The sequence below is a fragment of the Cariama cristata genome, unplaced genomic scaffold, assembly GCF_000690535.1.
Source record: "Cariama cristata isolate BGI_N322 unplaced genomic scaffold, ASM69053v1 scaffold4797, whole genome shotgun sequence".
Taxonomy (NCBI): domain Eukaryota; kingdom Metazoa; phylum Chordata; class Aves; order Cariamiformes; family Cariamidae; genus Cariama; species Cariama cristata.
In genome coordinates this window covers 21103-44166 of record NW_009628349.1, presented here as the reverse complement: position 1 = coordinate 44166, position 23064 = coordinate 21103, and the positions used below count along the sequence as shown (strand labels likewise).

Below are 23064 nucleotides of genomic sequence, written 5' to 3'. Positions count from 1 at the left end.
CTGAACCGCATGGCCTAGAAGCAGCTGGGAGAGGAGAGCTTCAGTAGTGATGTGATAGTAAAGTCTAGCAACTAGTTCATTCCTAAGACAATCCAAGATAGCAGTGAGCATTTCAAGATCTCTCTTGCTCTCCCTCTCTTTTTATTTTTAAAAAGGAAATGCTGTCCTCTTGTATAAGGACTTCAGTTGATGCTGACATAATAGAGGATGGTGAGGAAGGGTTTTGTTAAAGCAAGTGCTGGCCTCACCACTTCTGAGATTTGCTCTGTCAGTGTGTAACTGTCAAGGGAGCAGAAGGATCCTTCAGACAAAGCAAAAGGCCCGAAGGCCAGCAGCTACAGAGGATGCAGGCTGTTAACTCTTAGCACACACACAGCAGGGCCACCAATACAAATCCAGAGGTTACCGTTTGCTGCAAAGAAATTGAATTACAGATGCTCCAAGAACATCACAAAAACGGCAACAAAAAAATGTAGGGATCAGCAAGGTGTGCACTGACTATGCAAGTCCAAAAGATAAGAAGTCACAGGGAAACAGATTTGGTCATGTCTGGGTTTATATCCAAGATCTGAACAGGATGGGGAAAGACACGTCGATGACAAAAAAATTTCTGTAGCCTTCTCAGAGTTGGAAAGCTGCTTCTTCTAATGCTATTTAGCTTATGAAACAAACGTGAAGCCTGCAACACAGAAACCTGCTACAGATGCTTTAACTTTGCTAATAAACGTCAGTCAGAGTAACGCTCTAAAATGTGCAAACTCAAGCAATTTAAGTATTTGCATGTTTTATGCACTTTAAGGCAAATAATTCTCTTTTAAATGTCAAAATGCATTTTTTATTAATTTTCTTTTTCTCTTAACTGCCAGCAGAAACTTTCAAGCGAAAGAATTCGAAGGATATTCTTGCCTGTTGTTGTTGTTTATAGCAAATTCTATGCACAAAAGCTATATTACAGTAAGAGAGCAAAATAAAGTATTCAAAAGTTAAGAAATGCCACCTTTGAGATGTCAGTAACAAGCTTAATCCAATTTGCTTATGCATACGCATTATGATATTATGTTTAAACACAAGATTTTCCTTAAGGCAACACGGAAAAATCTATACATAAAAATATAATGCCAACTAATGTAGGCAGCACAGGCTGAAAAAAGCAATAAATACAACTGTGCATGCATTTTTTCTGTATTCCTTGTACACAGCTTTTAAATAATCAAACTAGATGGCAAAGGGCATATCAGAGAACACACATTACTGACAGCTGTAGGACAAAGTGAATGCAGCAGCATCAGTGCCTCATCGTGTGAGCCCTCACACACCTTTAGTACGTAGAAGCACGCAGTCCACCAGGCATTCATCAGGGAACATCCCAAAAGGTTTTTCCTGATCTGTAAGCTACTGATGTTTGTCATAATATTAGCTTCACAACCTACCATTCCATTCAGCACATGCTAAGGCAGTTTATCTATCAGTTTTCTGTAGTGATGCAGTCACGCTACAGAAAGTGTGTCCTCAATTTACTCTGTAAATCCAAAAAAATCCACTTATCTTAACTCTTTAACAAATTGATCTTGTAAGTGCAGCTAAGAAAAGCTTACACTACTGCTTTAAAATGAAAAGAACAGGTACACAAGCATACTAAATAGGTATTAGGTTATTAGAAAAGTTATTCTGGTTATGCATAAGATATTGATTTTTCTTAATTTTCTTGTACCTGATTCAGATCAAGGATTTTAAATTTTCAAATCCTTCAAATATGGAAGTAGCGGGTTGTTCCACCACATCACAAGTTAAGAAAAAGCAGAGAACTCCAGGATGGCATTGACTATTACCAGAGGAGATTTTTTTATTCTCCTCATTTTTATAGAAGATAACTTCATTTCACCTTACATATACAGAAATCTAACAGTAGTAATAGTAGTACCTATTAGTTTAGAATTAAAGCAAGTTTACTACAAAATGTATTTTATCAATATGTAGAATATCATAATGACAGTGAATATTGCCATCGACAGGCAGGACTTGTCTGATACAGAACATGTAAAGCCTCTCTATCAGCTATTGCAAAAATAGGTTCCCACTGAGAAGCCAAAAAAAAAAAAGAAAAAAACCCATGAAATTCTGCCATACCCCCCTGCCCCCCCGAACATACTGCTAGGAAGCCAACAGAAGAACGATTGCCTCTCTCCAAGCTATTATGGGAATTAGTACACAGTTAACAGGCTGCCCAGTTCAGCCTGGAGAATGGACTCTGAAAGAGGAGCCAGTTTGAAGAAGGGCTTGAGATTTCACAGGTTTCCTAACTGACAATAACTCAGGCTACCAGAAACAAAGCCTCTCTCTTCTAGCATATTCTAGGCCTCTCCGTGGCCAGTTTCAAAGGAAACTGGATAACTATTTCCCTATTTCAGTCAGTATACAAAGCCCATTCACTATATATTACCTGAGCTCCAGCAGAGAAACAACTTGACAAGTCAGAATCTGAAGCAATATGTGTCAAAGAGATTGAATTCCACTTTCATATTAGTACAGAAGAAGACAGTGCATGATTATTGCTTGGAGCATGTGATTGTTTAGGGGATAATGCTAGCACCTTAACACTGGGAAGTAATGGAAATTGTCTGTCTTGTTCTCATTCTTTCTGAGACAGTCACTTGTGATATGTCTTGTTACACTGCCAGGTCATTTCTCTCTTCAGGCTCCTTAAATATCACCTGTCCAAGTTGACAATACATCTCTCCAATGATGACATTATGCTTTGTCCCTTGCTAAATAGCTAGACGCTCACTTTACCAAGGATGAAAAGTTACACGTTACCTGCAGAAATTAAAACATTACAGGCTGGCCACTATGTTAGAGCTCTGCTTCCCAACACTACCTGTCTGCAAGGATGCTCAGCCCCCGAGCCTCGAGGCATCTTACTCTGCAGCAGCCCAGACTCGTGTCTTCCTTTATGTTCTTGTTCCTTAAAAGAGACTACTCCCAACACGGCTAAATTCAAAGAGATAAATTCAATTATTAAAATTTCAAACAACAACAAAAAAGTATATACAATGATTTCCACGTTCTTTTAAATGCCATCACATCCACTGAGAGGAACTTCTGTTACAGAAGTTGCACTGTTTTGTGTGCCCCATTTTCTTTCATCAGCAATTATTTTGCATGGAAAACAACTCGGCAAATCCCACTCCAAACAACAGACCTTCAGCACCAGAGACAAAATAGTTTCTTCATGAGCTGTCAGTGCTATGTGATACTTATCCCCCACTACAAGCCCACACCAGTCGGAGTAAGGCACAGGATGATGGTGAGAGTAACTGTAGGATATTTAAAACCAGATTTTTGCAATCCAAGGTTGAAAAACCGTATTGTAAAGGCTGTAAGTTTTTTGTAGTTGTTGTTCTTTATTACAATTGCTGCGTATTTGTTTCCTGGCCTGAGTTACTGTCTAGACAGGGGGAAGGAAGCATGTCCATCACACCTGAGAGCCTTACACAGACTACCCGTGCAGGATGGCTGCTCTTCACAGGCTGGAAAACACGGGCACATGTGTGTCCACCAAGATAAAGTGTCCAAGAGATTAGTTTTAGGAGAACAAAGCGTATAAGGGAAGCATCTGACATTTTCTAAGTTAAGTCTGTCCACAAGGCAGACTTTCAGAGTGCGCTGAAAGAGCATGGTTTCCACAGAACCTGCTCCCCGTGGGGAAGCCTCATCCCTTGGAACCCACCGTGTATCTATTTCCAAGAGATCTTTAAATCACCTAGAGTCATCACAGAAATCACTGAATAGACTCAGAATTCCCACCTTAAACTTGCAAATCCTTTCTTAAACACAGAGACAGTAAGCCGATTTGTGAAGGCCATACTGAAGAGTGGCAGCACTTTTGTTTCCACTGTGGGAATCAGATCAAACTAACACAGGGGAAAAAAAAAAAACTAAGTTTGTGAACTGATTTTCCTTTATTTTAAAGCACACAGCAACTAGTAAATCCAGGACTAAATAATTCACAGTAAGACACAAAGATCACGGTTATATATGTTTCTCGATTTCTATACAGTATTACTGTTGTATGTATTTTTTTCTCATTGTATAGACTATGGGTATATGCCCTGAATAAGCCCATCAGTAAAGTGACAATGAAAAATGTCTGCTATCTTAATTTGTCTTTCAAATATGCATTTACCTCCTTTTCCAACTAACACTAGGCAAGATAAGTCATATCTATAAAACTTTTTACTTGGGTCTCTTCTGTATATGTTCTTATACTATAATCATCACCGTATGATCTGCAAACCTTCTACAAGCACATTACCCAATGTGACTAATTTCTACAGCATATTATTTGCTCCCTCATCCATTGTATTTTTGCTTCTAACTTTTTAATTGAGTTTCACAGCTGAAGGGAAGGAATAGCTGGGGTTGGGGTGGTAGGGGGGTATGGTTATGTTCAAAAAAACCCAAAAAACTGAGCAACAGAAAAAGAAAACCTGGCAATGGCAACCTAAGAAGTCTTAGAGGTAAAGTGGCACACACACGAAAAAGGAACATGCTCAACTAGCATGATCCTTAATTATGGTCATTTAGAGGATAAGAGACAAGTGCCAAGACAGTCAAAAAAAAAATAAGTTCAGGAATAAATTGATCTCCACTGATTTCTATACAGTATGGTTGCTGCATTCTTCCCACACTCCCCACTCCAGCACTGCCTGTATCAAGTGAACACCAAGAGTAGACTCTGCATGGACAAACACAAAGAAATGTTGGTCACGCTAAGAGCTGAAAGCAGAGCAGTTGTACTCGCTTATTTTCAAGGGAGTTTGTCCACAGGACCACAAAAATCACATCAATAACAGAATTTGTCACTGAATGAAAAAACAACTTCTCTAACATATGATCTTCATCATACTAAATTCTAGTTACAAACTATTTACCTGTGGAAAGCATTTAGACAGATAAAAACAAGATCTCAGTGCAGCCAGCACAATAAGAGCAAGAGGAGCATTTGCTCTAGGGGAGTGGGATGGGGTGGAGCGGTGGGTTAAAAAAAATCACAAGGTAAAAGAACATGAGAGAAATTGCTGAGGAAAGATGCATATTAACCCTGCTTTCCAAACGGCACTGAGAGGCAAAGCGAACTGATTTGTCAAAGGTGACAAAATAACCAAAAACAGAAAGCAGGTTTCTTGAACTGCAGTTCAGCGCTGTCTTCGAAGGCTATTACTTTAAGGAAATATGGTGCAACTGAACTAGTTTACTTATTTGTGATCTTCTAAGCTGCTACAAGTCGTAAACTGTGAATGCAGCGCATCATATTCCCAGTGGGTGTCCGTGCTCTGACATTTCAGCCTAACTGGTAGAGTTCATTTTACAGACAAAAGAAGGTATGTTGCCAAATATATTTTTACCAGTCCCTCAGATCAAGCATAATTCTCTAAAATAAAGGTAATAAACTGCAAAACTTATGCTTATGGTATTGTTAGTAACTGAAATGTTTAATTATCTGAATGATAATTAAACATGTTGCTATTTCCAAGAGTAACGAAATAGCTTTCAGCAATTAATGACCTGGAAAACAAAATGCATAAAAAGAAATAGTTTTAAAAGGTAATATGAAATGAAAAATACTAGTATACAAATGAGATGGTAGGCTGTTTATGCAGTGGGGTTGGAGACGTGAAACCAGGAAAATAAATTTCAACCTCATGAGAAATTATTGCCTAAATCACATCTGCACCTCTAAACCCAGTATTGATTCTGGTCATGTCACACCTAACAATAAGATTTTATTTCCAGATTTTAAGTTTCTGCCAGAATTCTTTTATTTTGGTTTCCTAATCTTCCTGACAACAACCTCCTGTACAACACCATACCTTTAATTCTATAGAACAGGAGGCTACACAGATTTGGAGTGGGGTTGGAGACATGGGGAGAAAGAGATTTGGTAGGAAACTAATTTGGTAAGCTATTTCAAATATGCATCTTCAAAAGCTTTAAAACATCCTCCAATACTAAGGAAAGGGTGAGAAATTTTGCTGTGGTTTACACAGCCAAGGACTGCAGGAGCTCTTTTAGTTCCAGTGCCCAAGTGACAGCCCTGAAGGTCAGCGATGCCCACGTCGCGTCAGCCCATGCCTGCGGTCTGAGCCCCTCCTGTGCCCGCTCCGTACACACGGACTACTCTGGCTTTAGTACACTGCAGCTGGTCTACTCGAGACATAGATGAGCATCCCGCTATTCAAACCACTGTAAATTATTAATCCAATTCATTGCTGGAGTGGGTTTTTTCTACCACTTTCATAATCTTTTGCAATCTGCTAGCTTTATCGTAGTTACATTTTCTTTATAAATTACATGGATCTGTTCCTGATAGGACCCAAATAGAAATGTTTATTCAATCAATCCATAAAAATGGTTTTAGATATATCAGCCAGTTCTTCTCCATTTGAGTTGAATTTATTCTGGTTTCTTAATCAAAATGTTTTATATCAAATTAAATGCATTAGAGAAGAACAATATAGCCTTTATTAACCAAATCTGTAATCTAATTTAGAAAAAAGTCAAGATATTCTGACAAGATCAGTATTCCATAAACCTGTTGACTGTCTCTAATTATATTACTTTCTTAATTCTTCATTAATCAACCCTTCTATTGGCTGTTCCATTATCCTGTTTAGAATTAAAGTCAAGATGACAAGCTTTTAATTAATTGGGTAATCCTGATCCTTCATGTCAGTATTTTTAATGTTTGTTTTCAAGTAATCTGGAACTCTCCCAGACTGCTCCAGATTTTATTTTTTTTTTTTTTTAAAAACAGCAAACAAAACCAGGTAACATTAAAAGTCTTGACAAGCCATTTTAGGATTCTGGAACCTACTGATCACCTGACATGTAATTTGACATCAGCTGCTGCTTAATATGCTCCTTAACTTTTTGTTGTAATGGAAGCTATTTCATTATCATACCATACAAAAGCATCATCTGCTCCATTCCCCCTCTCAGCACCAGCAGGAGGATTTACTGAGAAATAAAATGAAGAAAGTGAAATTCACTCAGTTCTGCCTCACACAGTCTACGGTCAAATCAGGAGGAAAGAATTATGCTGCCCACTTTTAAAATGAAACAAAGTTGAAAAAAATAAAAAAAAGCAAACAAGAATTAAATGAAAAACAAAGATTCATCTAGCAGAATAAAGCCCAAAGAATCAATGTCAATAAGAACGAGGGTTTTCGAGAAGCCTGTCCTAACCTTGGAAAGATGTCAATCTGAACTTTATCCAGATCTCACACTAGCATGAACGACATGATATTTCTCTGCAACGGCTTTGGAGGAGAAAGACATACGGGGGAGAGAAAAAGAATAAGGAATGCATTTGGGAAATCTCATCAACATCCCTCCCCCCAGCATACACTGCTGGTACTGCTTTCCTCTTCCACCCTTCCACATCACCACTCCTGCTACTCACAGCCCTTCTTACCTATTCCGCACTACTCCGCCAATAGTGCCCAAGTAACAGTGAAAAATTACTGTGCTTCCAAAATTGTATATTTAAGTGCTGCAATGACCACAGTAACTTTCAAAACCTTATTAAAATTTTCCCTGCTTAATTTTTAATAGAATGATAAATGAAAGTACAATAAAAGCCAGTCCTATAAAAGTTTGTTTTATTTAGGTACTTACAAATTCTCAAACGCTATAAAAGTAATATTGCACCCCTATGCAGTTGAGACTCCTTAATTACGAAAGCAAACTAAATAAAAGTATCAAGAACACTAATGAATCATACTAAAAAAATATTTATTTCAGTTGAAATTAAAAATAGAAGTCGCAGTTCAAAAAAGAGCTCCAGTCTTCTGAAAGGGTAAGATTATCTCAACCTGCAGACATGTTCTTCGGAAGCGAACACAGACCAAAAATCTGTGAACGTCAGTCCCCAAACTCTGAAGAAGCTATGATCAGGCTCTGAGTTATCTGGCCCGGGTGCACCCATAGCATTTTCAAGTGCTACAATATGAATTATTGCCCATGTCCATTCTTTTACAGCTGGAATGGGTGCCGTGGATTAATGTACCGCAATACATTTTCCTGCCACAGACAGTGCTCCTCTCAGAAGTGTGATCTATTGACTAGTTACACGCACTTTGGATAAATCACGACGGACTCAGTGCTGTGGCACGCTCTGCTCTGGGAAAAGCTGCCGAACAAGCTGAGGCGAGACAGGGGATGGAGGAATCGCCTGCAAGACAAGGGAGCTCTGGCTGCTGTTGGTAGCTGCTCCTTTTCCTCCCCCAGCCTCCGTCACACAGCTGAAGCGATATCCTGACCTAGTGTCCTTCGGCAGAAAGGGAGCCCCTAACTTCAACTGAAGGACTTCCCTCAACTTGGTGGACTTTGTACCGAAGCCCTGACTGGCCAGCATGTTAGGTGCCAATGACCGTAGCCACGTCTTGCCGTAGGTAACTTGTCCTGCCCTGCCCACTGGTAGAGACTTCAGAAAGAAGGCAAAGGACAAGGTCACTGCACACAACAGAGGCTTTGAAAGTGGGTGGCCATGCTAGAGGAACCCACCTACCTAGGTCTGCTACCCCAACTCTAAGTGAAGAGCCTCAGTGTGATTTACTGTGAAATATGACTCTATGCAATAAAGAACCAGCCATGAACAAAGCTTATCCCAAAAACAAAGCACGAGAGAATTCAGGAAATCCATGTCTCATTTTATAACATGGCACTTGCAACGTCGCAAGAAGAAAAAGTTTCCAGTTGATGCAGAGGGAGCTTGCAGCTGCAAATACCAAAAAAAATGATACTAAGCAAGGCTGAATATAGCAAACAAAAGAAGTTGAAAACTAATTTAGGGGAGGTCAGTGTCTGAACTTGCAGTTTACTGCCAATTCAACTGAGTCATCAGCACTGCACTCCTTTGAAAAAGAGGATACCATGCTTAATTTACACAATCTGACAAGAACTTGGCTAGGCAGGCTGCCTGGTCTCCCGCTAGGTAAGTCAGCTGCGCTACGGTCCTTTCTTATGGATATAAGCATCATTAGGATTCTATATGAGGTACGGGTATCTGAACAGTGGCAAGCAGCACAATAAGCGGAATATGGTCGCACGTGCAAGCTGATGGTCCAAATCAGATAGCTCTTCTACAGGATGCTCTCTCTGTAACAATTCTGGTATTCAATCCTAAATGGAGTATGATGAAGTTCCTTAATCCAGACTTTCTCCATTGTTTAAATACCTTTTTTTTCCATATCATAGCCAATTGGTTAACCTATATGGAACAATACACTGGTGCATTTGGTATCTGATAGTTCTGATGTCTGGTATCTGATAGAGATCTTAAATGTTTCCAATTACTACCTGGCCAAAAGCCCAGAAACAGTCATGAGTGCCAAACACATTTGTAAAAACAACAGCAACTTATAAATATTGGTGTAATGTGGGCCCTTCTGCAATGACAAATGTAAAATAATATTTAAAAGTAGCACGTTCACTTAGTTTCGAGTTGTTCATCTTTACTTTATTCTAAAAAAGTGTTCAACTTGTAAATAACAAAAACATGAGTAATAAAAACACGTAATTTAAGCACTCAAAATGTATTTACGCTCCTCTTGAAGCTCTATCACAAGTCTTTAACGATACCTACTTTGAGGGAAAAAAGGTAAAGATTCTGCTTGAAACATTAAGACAACTGCTTTTCTGTAAAGGTAAATATTTTCTCTCTGTCCACTTTTTAAAAAAATTAAACTATCAAAAAATCACACATTTATCTGTACTTTTATTAGCTTTCAAAGATTTAAATAAGAATTTAAGATGCAGTACCGCAAGAGAGACAAACAGAGAGCACAGCATATCCCTTCAGTGCCATATTTTCCACAACCCTCCTGCGATGTTGACCGTACCCAATTTTATAAGTCCATTGCCTCACTTACCAACATCCTAAATTCTCATGTACAGCACACAGCAAAGCCTATAAATCCAGCTCCCTACCTTGAACCTGCCACGTTCACTCTGTAAGTGTAAAAGGCAAACACCACCGATCGAAGTAGCACTGTACGCATCCCACAGCGGTACAAGCAGATTCTATACTGCACCATCCCTTTCACTTCACTCATTTTAAAAATCAATTACAATTTTTATGTAACCAGAACATTTTAGTTCTCCAGATGGCCACGCAAGGTCATTTTCTCAATGGCAACATCACTGGGGTCCCTCTGTTAAAAATCCCAACAAAAATGAACAAAACCATTAAGCTTGCTTTTGTTTTTCAATGTTTCCCCATGTTTTGCCTTTTTTTTTTTTTGCTAGAGGTGAATTCAGCAGCATCCTGTATTCTGTGTATATTGTTTTCAAAATTAAGAAATGTGTAAATTGTAAACAAGCATTCTGCACTTGAAAAAGCCAGGCAGCCTTCAGCTGCAGGCGATCATATGCCAGTGCTGTACCACTGAACCAGCATCTCCGCTATCGTGCCTTGAGGCTGACTGTTACCGATAGCTAGGTCTCTGTGACGGACAATGATTTTGAATAATGGAATAATAAATAAATAAAAATAATAATAATATCATTATCAATATATATTATTCCATTCTCAGCTCTGATAAAGCTATAAAGCTTCCTCTCCCCCTTATTCATTTTATCATCGAAACCAAATAATACAGGCAAGAGTTTACTAAAATCAAGTCATTTGGAAAAAACTGAAAACCCACAGGACACTTTCTCCAACTGCTCTACAATTCTTCATGTTTTCCTGAAAATCACACCCTTGCACTGAACTTCAGTAAAGTAGGAGTGAGCAATTCTGCTGTGTACATATATTAAGCTCTGGACAGGCTGAACTATTGACCTCCTTTGCCACTAAAATATCAGTTAATCATAAAACTGAGCTGTGAGCTGTTACTCAGAAGCAGCAGCCAACGTACGAGAATAACTTCTAACTTACAGTTGATAAAGCAGGCTAAGCGGACAATTTTAGACTACCACATATTTCGAACACCCCCCCAAAGTAAAGGCAATCACATCTCAGAGGCTACGCTCAAAGGGGCAACACACCCCAAAGCCACAGAAAACAGCCTCAAGGATTACTTCCGATTAAAGTGCTACCCTCTCCTCTGCTTTTCGTTTTGGTTTTAAAATGCTGGAGAACTGAATAATTTGAGCAACGACACTGGCAAGAGGTATAGTCGTACTGAAATAAACCCCAGGTGCCATGTGAGGATTGATGGGGAGGAAGGAGCCTTCACCATCAGCAGTCTGAAATTATTTGTGCCTAACCACATGCAGCCAGGAACACAACACCGTGCTCAGCACCGACTTCAGCTGTGCTTAGAAATGGAAATACAAAGCAAACACCTGGCTATTAAGGAGGATAATGTCAGAAAATAATGTTCTGCTTCACACATGTTTGTCTTACTTCAGTCATTTAAAAACACTCAGTGGTTTCACATATTTGACTGCTCAGCACTGTCTTTAATTGCAGACTGATAAAACAACATACAAGTTTTCTAGCAAAATGCTGCCACTCTGCTTCAGTGCAGGACAGATTACCTGGGAAATGCTGGGCAGACAAACAGGCTGTCGGAGGACTTTGAACTAGTGGAAGAATTATCTCTTCATTAGAAAACAATTTTGTTTAGCATTAGCAGAAACATGTACTAAATGAGTCACCAGACACTGGTTTTGCTCTATGAGGAAGACAGAAAATGATCTAAATACCTAATAGTAGCTCAGCATCAGACATGCACTTCCAAGTACAGTCATCTCTCAAATTGTTCAGAAGTAGCATACATCTCCAGCAAAGCACAGGTCAACTGATCAATAATATGTTATTAAGAAATGTCATGAAATTATAAATACTGAATGAATTATGGAAAAAATAATTTTCAATCTTCACTTGAAAACAATGCTAATATTTGCTTAGATATTAAACAAACAGCAAGCAGAATAGTAACCTATTCTTATTGACGTGACAGTGAGTTTGCTACTGCTGCTACTTGGAATGTAAACATTAAAAACTCATCAGATCAATGTTCGCTAATGTGTGCTTTTTAATCTGTATAGACAGCAGTCAAACTTCATGCTGAAAATTCATTTATTTCCCACCACTCCATTTGACACTGAACAGATAATCAATTATAACTTGGTTCAGAATTTGAACTAATATGTACAAAACTTATGGAAAGACAAAATTGACAAAGAACATCGACAGAAAAGAAAGTATCTGTCTGAAAAATAAGTGATCTTGTCAGAAACAAGAATTAGGAATAATTGAAGAATGTCCAGAAAGAAAATATTGCCGCAGAGAAGTCATCTAATATAGCACAGTAAATCACCTGCCAGTCACTCGTACAATACCAGCAGCAGCAGAGACCGCAGAGCAAGCTCTTCCATTATTACCTTTACCTTTTCTTATAAATCTTCTCTTCAGGAGAGACTAATTATTATGTTTATAGTTTGCCTTTTACGAGCGAAATATTAAAAAAAAATAAATTCATATTGACTTGGGTTTGCAGTTATCTTACAGAAGCCCTGGGAGAACGGGGTGGAAAAGGAAGGTCTGTCTTCATTTTGCAGAGAGGTGAGGAGGCAGCAGGGTGACCTGGCGCTCAACCCCGTGCCGTCCCTGACTCATCCCTGATGCTGGGCACAATTCTTCAGTCTCCACAAACCCTTGCTGACTCACCTTTTTCTGATTGAAACTGGTTATTAGTATCATTCATTTGCCTTTGCTTTCATGGAATGAGAAGAACCAGTCTTCCCACAAGGTAAACAGCTTGAAATTTCATTATTATTCAAATAACATTGTCACAGAAGTTCAGATTTTTCTTTTTTTTGGTTTGGTTCATTTCATAGTGGATTAAACCGAGTTGAAAACTCGTCTCAAGCCAGACTAGATTTTGCTGTTTTATATGTGAGCATTAGAGTTTAAAAGGAATTAAAAATAAAATCACACACACAATAATGTTATTTCCCCTAACTAGCTTCTAAAAATACGTCACATAAATCATGACTTCCTTTCTTTTCCTTTTCCATTAAAAAGTCTTAGTCTGCCACAAGTTGGGTAAATGAAATTATATATTTTCAAGCGCTGGGAAAAAGAATCTGAACATTTGGGATTTGTTAGTCTCAGTTCAGCCTCTTTAAAACAGAAGCTGTTTTCAAATTCCTGCTTTTTCAGAACAATGCCTAAACCAGTTCAGTACAATAAAATCAATGCTTTAACTTTACTTAGGTCTCAACAACTGTCATCTTAACTGAGATGGACACACAGATCTTATTACTTCACAAGAAAGACAGACGCAATTATAAATAAGATCATAAATTCCAAAAAATGCCTTTAGTCTTGCTCCAGCTGCGTGCCTCAGCTTCCGACAGTACTATGCCCAATTTCAAAAAAAGACTGTGTCTACTTTTCTGAGATTCACACCTACTGACCTAGTCCACTTGAAGTCTGGCTTCTGATCCAGACCCTGACCCTCTTAAGTAAATAAAATGAGTGGTCATCCGTGCTTAGATGAGAACTCAGATATCTGTCTCCCACTGAGGTCTGTAACCAACTTGTGAAAAAATATTTCATTTATATTTCTGTTTTATATATGCACACATATACATGACACATAGAAATCCACAACTGCAGCTCTTTTTTCTTACTGTTTTAATTCAGTTTTGAATAGATGGTTATCAGCACTCTTTACTAAATCTAATATAGTGCAAACTTAAAAGTACTGTCAGGCCCTAAAAGTCCTGAGATTAGGGGAAAAAAAACCTCACAATTTAATTTCCACTTATTTGCCTCCCAGTCTGATGCTCAAATCTATAATTTTCCTCATCTGCAACTATGAGATGTAGGTATTATCTTGCTTCTTATGAAAGCTGAGATTAAAATAACTTTAAGTATCTTTAGAAGGAACAGCATATAGCACAAGTTGGCAGTGCTTAATGCTCTTGGTGCCGGCCATGCAGGGGCACTCTGAAAACCAGAAGCAGACTGCAGGATTCAGTAGCATGAGATTTTGGTGGCCGTAGTCAAAAGTGGAGAAAAAACTCTATTAATATTTGCAATCATATTTTAGGAGTTAGAGAATTTAGATGTATTTTAGTTCTTGGAGATTCTGGCAGGCCATGCAAATCTGCTTGGAAAAAGTTAAATTACACAGAAGTACATTCCATTTTTTGTAAAATTCTATTTCTTAAACAGATTTTTTTTTCCCATGCAAGTTCCTTTCTGCGCAAGTTTACTTAAAATCTAAGTGAAAACATGAAGACAAAAAAACGCGTGGTTTGTCTTTTCCAGAAATTACGAGGTCTCCTTCCTTGCATGAGAAGTAAAATGTTTTCTGAGATTTCTAACATCCCATTTCCTAATCTACCCTCCCAGGGTTAGCAAACAGCAACCTAGACAGTGACTGGGCAAAACTGGGAACACAGCAAATCCTTCTTGGACGAGAAATTTGGAGATCTTGTGGGTGCCAAGGGAACCCTGAAGTTCTGCTACAAGTTCATTAGCACTAACAAGCCCACCAAGCAATTCAATCATTAAATAAATAGTTTTGTTTGTTTATTCATTTTTCCAAAGCGGTACTCACCGGCACATTTGGTCCTGGTGATGAGCGGTGGTCCTGGCTGCCCAGTCCCACCTTCACCTGGTCTGGTGAGCAGGACCCGAATCTCATATTCTGTGTCGGGGTCCAAGTGCCAGAGTTTGTAAGTCGGTGCATTGACAGCATGGGTTTCGGTCCAGGTCCCAGACGTCATTCGGTACTCCACTTCTTTCAGGATAATGGGTCCGTCCCCAATGATTGAGTTGGCATTCAGCTGAATGAGCAAGTAAGTGGGCCCAACGCCCAGCAGCTGCGGGGGTGCTATCGGCCGAGGCGGCTCTGTAGGCAAGATAAAAAATAAAAATAAAAATCATTGATAAAAAAAAAGCTGGAAAACCCATTAAGAAGAGGGCCCTTTCCACAGAAAGTTGTCAGATTTTGGTCAGCAAAGATTTCAAAACTCGAAAGCAAAAATAAAACTGACAGCAATGAAGAAGAGCTGAGGAGAATTTCAGCTGATGGAAGTGAGCAGTGCACCACCGGCATCTTCCCAATGCTACTTTTTCCATTTAAAAGTCTCAGCTAGCAATCGCAAAATCCTATCTGATTTACATATTGCTATTTCTTAACATTTTTTTCTGGAAAAAATCTGGGTTCATGTTCATTTCTATAATTTACTATGCAATAACTTGAGATTTTTAGAAACATAACTGATTTTCTTTTATTGACAGAAGTCACATATGTACTTTCCTTAAAGAAACAGTTGCGATAGTTGATACACTAGCCCTGCACAGAATATTCTTTAAAAAGAGTATCTCTGCAGTTCATTTGAAACCCACCAGATGCAGTTAGGGTAAAAGGTACAGATGCCTATTACAGCCATTCAGAATACTCAGAACTGAGCAAAAGTCCCAGTAGAATGACAAAATAAAGATGTATAGCAATGATGTATCATCTTGTATTCTTCAGTACCTTACTACTGATTTAGAAACTCAAACAACGAGATATATGTTGTCTTTTGTCTTTGTCTGTTCTCATCAGCTTCTGCCTGCCTAAATATTTCAACACAGCTGCAAAGTGAAAAGGTAACGACAGACCAAACGGGAACGTGAGGTTCCCCTTTACCCTGAGAAATGTTTACTTAGAGAAGCTGCACATTGCCTCAGCGTGATTTATTTTAAGAAACAAATCACAAGCAACATGTACTTTTCTAATAAAATGAATCCACTGATAAACACGGAAGGTTCATTTTCATTCCAGATGGCTCATATTTCAACTAATTTGTTTCAGCTAATTAGGCAACAATGCTAAATTCAATGCACACGAGGGTTTCACACAGCAGTGATGCAGAACTAACAACGCGGCAGCTCTGAGCAGGTAGAGGGGATCTCATGGCCAGAACAGTAAAAATAACATTTAACCCCAGATCGTAAGATTTCCCTAGAGGGGGGCCCTTCTCATCACCGCTCCCCTCCACCCCTCTGCACAAGAGAAGATGCAGAAGCACTGCAATATTCTGCCCCCCGGGAATAACCCCACCAGTGTCAGTGATAGAGCCTGTGGGGGGGAGCGGTGATGGAGGGGCTCCAGACCCCCTTTGACATCCCACCCTCCCTGCATGGTGAAGTTCAGCTAACGAGTCCCTGGTTCTCTACATCCAGCAGTAAAGTTTCTCCTTCAGATACCAGAGCTGGCTCCCAACAGTGTATTTACCAGCTCTGTAAGCAACCAAGTCTCCTACATTTTGGTACAAAAGGATTTCTTGTGGACTTTCTTCTAAATTAGCTGCATCTCAAGTCATTCAGGCTGGAGACCAGGGAATCTGTACACATGGCTGCAAGCGGAGCGGATTTTCTTCTCCCAGAGTGAAAAGGTGAATGCTCTAAGGTGTTCCCATTTCTGCTGTGGGATAGACAACTCTAGAAAGTATCTCAATTAATTATTAACATGTTTTACCCTGTTTTGGCAAGAAATGTGCATATGAACTAATTTAGAGCCCTACCTGCATCAAAACTCAGAAATGCAGCCAGGCTTAATGAGGGCAGTTTATTTGCTGTGGAACTAACACATTAAATGTCAAACTAATGAATTCTAAGGTCAGTGTATATTACGGCAGAAAACATAAATGTTGATGAGCATGATGCACTACTAACTCCGAGTTATAAACCTCTAAAACATAAGGCTATGTTTAGAAGTATACACTTTGACTAAGAGCACGATTATCACAAATAAAACCTCACATTAATGAGACTAATATACCATTGCATATTAAATTTTTATGTTAAGAGGTAAAGCGTATTCTTCTATTAGCATATGCATTTTGTTTTTAAGCTCTTGAGGACAAGGAGACTTATTTATAAAGTCTCTCCCAGTTCCAATAAATTATGCATGAATTTTAATCAGTTAGCAAATGAACAAGTAATTGTTCTGCAGCATTATTAATATTCTTCATAATACAATATACTATCAGAACCAGAGGTGAGGTGCAACCAGAAATCCCAAAAGTACACTAAGTATCAACTGAAGCATGCAATCCCAATATACCAGGATAAACTTTTCTGATGTTACCCAATTAACTTTCTATTAATTATTCTCATTCATTATTCTATAACCAGATCCATCAAATATGCCCCAATTACAATTTGAAACCACATAATTTCCTTTTATATATACAGCAACCTGAAACTTTTATGGTTTAAAAATTGCCATTGATAACTAAAAGACAGAACAAAGTCATTATTAATGTTTTGGTTGCCATTCCTGCAGCAAATGTCACATATATCAACAATACTCCTCTGTCAGTGGGTTTTTAAACACAATTCACAACCTTCAATGAAGTGATGTTGCTGGTTTTTCACTCGAGCAATCTGGGTCCACCTTGTAGTAAATAATACGGTTTCAGAGTGTCCCAAGAAGGTAGTTTGCCAAAAACGAAAAACCTCTTATATGAGGTATGGAAGAAAAAAAAAAAAAAAAAAAAAAGATGATGCATGAAAGGGAACCCTGAAGAAAATCACCGTCTCAGAAGTTTGGTCTGGTTTATAAACCACATAAAAACTCAGCTTTGGCCAAGGTAGGTGAGAGCTTTCAGAGCCTGGATGACCGGTAGAGCTGCAGGAAGGGGAGGCCCAGCAGCCACCCCCCTGCCCACCCGGGCCCTGCCGAGGCACTCTGCCTCCATCCTCAAATCCATTTGGGGGCTTTCAGTCACCCGCAGCCAGGTGAGCCAGCATGCTGACCTCCCTCCATCTCACCACTGCCCTGGTCGCTGCAACCCAACTGGGGAACTGGACCCTTCGTTTCTGCCAAAAAAACAACCCACCCCCTTCAATTATTATGAGTAGATGTGGCTAAAGCATACAGTATTCCTAGCAAGCAATTTTCATTGAGCACAGTTCCCCTTTTCTCAGCCATGAACCCTCTGTGAATAGCCATAAAGGTTCTAAACAACATTTTATGAAAAAATATTTCAACCCATGGATGGTTTATTAACTCATTGGTAGCATCACAATTTCAATAGCTATTTAAGATGCTCACACTAAACGGTTTGAACGAAGACCCTGCATGGTGAGTTTCATTTCTTCCTTTGCTAAGCACATAATTTAGAGTTCCTTCTCCAGTGTAACTAGCTTCATTACTGACTTATTTTTTGACTGTATTTTTTTAGCCACTGCTTAAAGGTGTTAAATCTGATGAAGTCTCTTCCAGTATGCACGGCCACTAACATCTCTGAAAGACTATATAAAAAAGACCACTTGTACATCTGGAAGACATTAAAGAAAGGAAAGTATTTTCATGCATAGCATTTTGCAGTATTTGGTCAGTCCTGGTTTTGACAGAAAATGCCCACAGCTAAGTTAATCAAAAATTAAGACTGACATTTCATCAGTACAAAGTTCCCATTCTGCTGAGCTACTAGCACTACATTATGCTCACATCAGTATGCATATGACATTATATATTAAATGTACTGTGATATTTAGGCATCAATGACTAGAATAAGCATGCAACATCAACCCCAGCTATAGGTCTTCCTTCAGTTAAGCAGTTGTGTCATATTCTTAATATTAAATATTGTATGCAAATAATTACGTATTCATAGATGGAAAAAACAACCAGAAAAGGTCACTAGTGTTATTACTACAGTAACTAGTATGCATAAAACTTCCTATATTCCCAAGTAACATATGCATACTATGTTACTTAATACTATTTACCCAGCCTGGGTGACAATAGCCCTACTACATTGCCCTCCAAGACTAAATACCTCCCAAATTCAAAATAAAGGAACGGAGTTTCATTAGTATCTTAGTGGTAATTATATACTGTCAATGACCAGTCCAAAGCTGGGAGGGGGAATGACACCAAACCAGAATCTTACAAGTTCTTCCAGTTTGGAGGAAAAGTTGATACTGGATACATGTTTGATAAAATCTTATTTACTTACATGAAGTCATGTTTTTCAACTCTCGCACAGGTGACTGTTGCTTTGCTCACAGCAGAAGGGTTTGAGGAAGGTGGGGAAGAGAGGGCTGGTCACCACACAGCCCAAACATGGAAGATAGGTGCATGCCTTCATTCTTGCCCCTCTCCATCCCACCCCGCCTCGTACGGAGCCTCCACACATGAATACTCTGCATCCAGAGCCTGCAAGTTCCCCTCGCTCACAGGCGCAGCGTGCCTTCCCTCTGGGGACGGCATGTTCAGCCTTCTCCATCAAATACCTTACACAAATCTCTACAGTTGGTACGGTGATGAGTATCAACAGTTTAATCCAATACATACAACAGAGGTAATAATAAAAAGCTTGATTTTTACAAGTAAAACCAAACATTCATTTATTAAAAGAAGCCAAACATCAGCCTCACCCCTCCAGAAATTAAAATCAGTATGTCTTAACTTCCATAAACTGCCAAGAAAGCAAGTAAATCTAAAGAATACAAATTTCCTTTAAAATTTTTTATAATTCAGAGAAACAAACAAATAAATCCATATAAATACAGCTAATACTGGATGTTCTGGGGACTACAGCAGAGACGCCTCCACAAATGACTCAACACCGACTCAGCTCCCACCTAGATCAACTCATTTCCCCTACTGGGGAAATTTCTTGCAAAGCTGTCTAAGTACGTCTGCACATTTCTTGCAAGTACTCTGGGTTTCTAGCTGAGGTTCAGTGCCTGACCCATGCTGGCTATGTGTAGTTAGAGCCTGATCTTTGCCATACGAAGCCCCTGTTGGACCAGGGGCCCTAGGGAGTGCAGCCTGAGACACCCAAGGCATACAGACCAAGGAGAAAATCCCTGTTTGCCCAGAGCTGAACCAGTGCAGAAGCGTGCTGGTGCCTTGGTGCTGGGCTCCAGATTGCATGCGGAGATGTTGTGGCAAAGCTGCGTCAGAAGACCCATGGCATGGAGCCAGAAGAGCGTGGGGAAGCGGCTGCCGATCCCATGCAACAGCTATACTGCTTCAGTTCTCTTCCTGTACTGGAAGATTACCCGCGGCTTTAGGGATTCACATATTTAAAAAAAAATAAATAAATAAAATTTTGAAAAACTGAAGAACCAGGTACATTTGTTTAAAAGTTCGAGAAAATGTACGAGATTTAGCAGAAAGAGTTATGGCAGTGAAGTACAAAATTCTTTGTCTTAAAAGCTGATTAATCCAATGGAAAAAAAGAATTAACAGGAAGCAGTGACTGAAAGCTTAAATTCAAGTACAGTATTAAGCCATAAATTTAACAGTGAGAATAGTAACTGAAGAACAGTAACTGGTAATACTGTAGGAAATTCTGCATTCTCTATCCCAGTGTTTTCAGTCAAGGCTGGATGTCTTCTTATAAATTATATGTTAGGGGGGGAAAAAATAGAAGATGATAGCAATATGTAAGGCTCCAAGGAAGTACAACTGAAAGAAATTATGCGGTCGTGAAGGTGGACACAAAATGAGCTATGAAAAGTCTGAGGATAAAAACAAACCATGGAGACTTTCAGCACAAATACTGAGTTCCTTTTATTTTTAGAAAAAAATCATACCACATGTGGCGTATCTTTAATATGAACTAGAAATATTTTCATTCAACTCTCAAAAATGGTCAGGAAGTATTTCTCTGTTAGGAAAAAAATTTCAGAATTTAAGATGAAAAGGTCTCTTTTGGACTTCTGCCTGCCTGAAAGGACACCTGGCTGTCTTCTACGCTGACAGCAGCCTGACAAGACCTGTTGCCCTCAGCACCCAAAAAAGCTGTATTATCACAAACAAGGGGCTTCGCCAAGTAGGGGAGGAAGCATTACAGAAAGCAGAACTTGCCTGATGAGAAATTCTTCTACTCAGTTAAAAAAGCAAGTTAACACTGGGGATTGAGGGATCCCAAGCTGAAAGCACAGATCTGACTAACAGCAGAGGTATCACGAACCTTCAAGTCACAGAAAGCCTCTGCAGTTTATTTTTTAATTTCCAACAAGATCTCGAGTTTTCACTTTCTCTGTATGACAGACTACACTCACAGCTCAGTCCATCACCCTATACGTGCCATCTCTAGTGAGTGGTTAGGTTCTTAATGGTTTTGTTGTATAACATACAGAAGACACATAAAAAACCCCAACAGCCTATGCATCAAAGAGATTGCCCAACACACTGCAGACAGTTCATTAATGGGAGTTGAGTACTCTACTGGGCTTCTGAAAAGAAAGATTTTTTTAAAAACAAAAAAGAAAGAAAAAAGCTGTCACTCTTCTAACTTTCATTTTTCTGCATTACTAAGAACATACCTCTGTATGTACATTGCTCTCAGACCTTCTAACCACTAGCCAAGACTTCACACAGAAAGTCCAATAAACAAAAGTTATATCAGGACAATCATAACTAACCAATTCAAAGATGCAGACACACACACATCCTTAAGTAGAGAAATGCTGCTGTTACGGGCTTAGCTCACAGGATTCTTGCTTGCACACTGTATAGTGGTGTTTGATATTCTCACCTGGGCAGCTCACATTATTTTTGTGGCAAAGGAGGAGAGTAAATGTAAGCTTATTCTCGTCCAGACATACTATGCATCGGCTACGGAGATTACTCCTGCCCAAAAGACATGAGGCACCTGAAAAATGTCCGAATAAGGGAGTAGGTGCACAAGCAAGTCTTCAACTGCTGTAGGTTCTCCCATGGAAAAGGCGAGGGTTGGAGCTAGAGGCTTCTGCCACAACAGCCTTTTCTGTTCCCAGCCAGCTCCCAACCTCTTTTTCCCCCCAAGGGCTACACTTTTGCCTACCACCTTCCTACCCCCTCCGTTGGGTAGACTGTACTGGTTACACACCAGCAGCTGGGCAGGAGCCACCACAACCCAACTCATTCTTGGTCCTGTGTCTCACCTCAAAAGGCACAGTGGCGGTCAAAACCAGGCTTCAGCAGTCACAAACAGGCTTCAGGAGGATGAGCTCGACTGCAGGCAGTGCATGTTGCACGCTGCAGGAGGGTACACTTGCTTAAACCAGCTGTAACACTCAAAACAACACACCGAGACCTCAGAGGGGTTTTAGAATCACCTCCTCTACCTTCAAGACCAAACACTGGTTATAGATTCATACAATTAAAACCCCACCAGCTGCAAGCCCTCTGGAGCTCTCATAAGTCTTGGCCATTCTTCAGGTTTAATTAATATTTCCTTAAGCCATTGCTTGGCTTCTCTATTTGTTCATAAACTCATTTACCATTTTTGCAAGAAATCTGTTTGTTTGTTTGTTTTCCCCAAGGGTTAAAAACTTTTCTCTGCTCATCAAGTTTAAATCTTTTTAACAGCTGCTTAATTTTTCTACATTGTTATTTTCTTCTGATAGAAAAATTTCTATTGCTCCCTGTTTTTTGGCTTTTTTTTTTTTTTGGTATCATTGTCTTCTGCAGATAACTTGGAGGAAGCATTTATTGTGGGTTCCTCCCGCTCATGTACGTTATGCAAGTTAACAACATCTCCCTCCAAAAGTATACTGAAAAGACGGCAGCAAAAACCTTGTCAGAATATAACTGACTTTAACGTATTACACCATGTAATGATTTCATGTAGAAAATCACATAGAAATCAGTAGGTTTTTACAGTTAAGTGTTCCAAATAGCCACAATCATCCCTTTATATTTTTCCAAAAAACAATCAAAAACTAATTCAGACTTATCTCTGTTGGTGTCCTGCGACCATAAGTGATGGTGGCTGCATGGAGAAACTTGAACAGCTTGTGATCTAGTATTCTGCCACAAAGCTTTTTCTCCAGCTCTTTTCTTTCTTTTCATGATGCTCATGCAGACTTAATTCCTGTGACTCCAAAAACATTCTCTCTGTGACGTTAAAATACAATTTATCACAGCTGTTCAGTATCTGGTACTAGTTGCTAGTCCTGAGGTTGAGACACAATATGTACAAAATGTTACATTTTAATTAAGAAAGCTAGTTGTCTGGAACAAAAGAACCCATTCTAAGCCACAGCTTAGTGACCAGGTTGTATCAAGTGATTTATCTAACTCACTTCAGAGTCTG

The 23064-nt window shown here is 39.3% G+C and overlaps 1 protein-coding gene across 1 annotated transcript in view; it reads right to left on the bottom strand.

The window, feature by feature from the left end:
- PTPRK (protein tyrosine phosphatase, receptor type, K) overlaps nt 1–23064 on the bottom strand; it is a 187649-nt gene that overhangs the window by 157494 nt on the left and 7091 nt on the right. The window contains exon 2 of the mRNA XM_009704781.1: nt 14586–14879. Coding sequence (XP_009703083.1) covers nt 14586–14879 — 294 coding nt within the window. The remainder of the gene's footprint in view (nt 1–14585; nt 14880–23064) is intronic.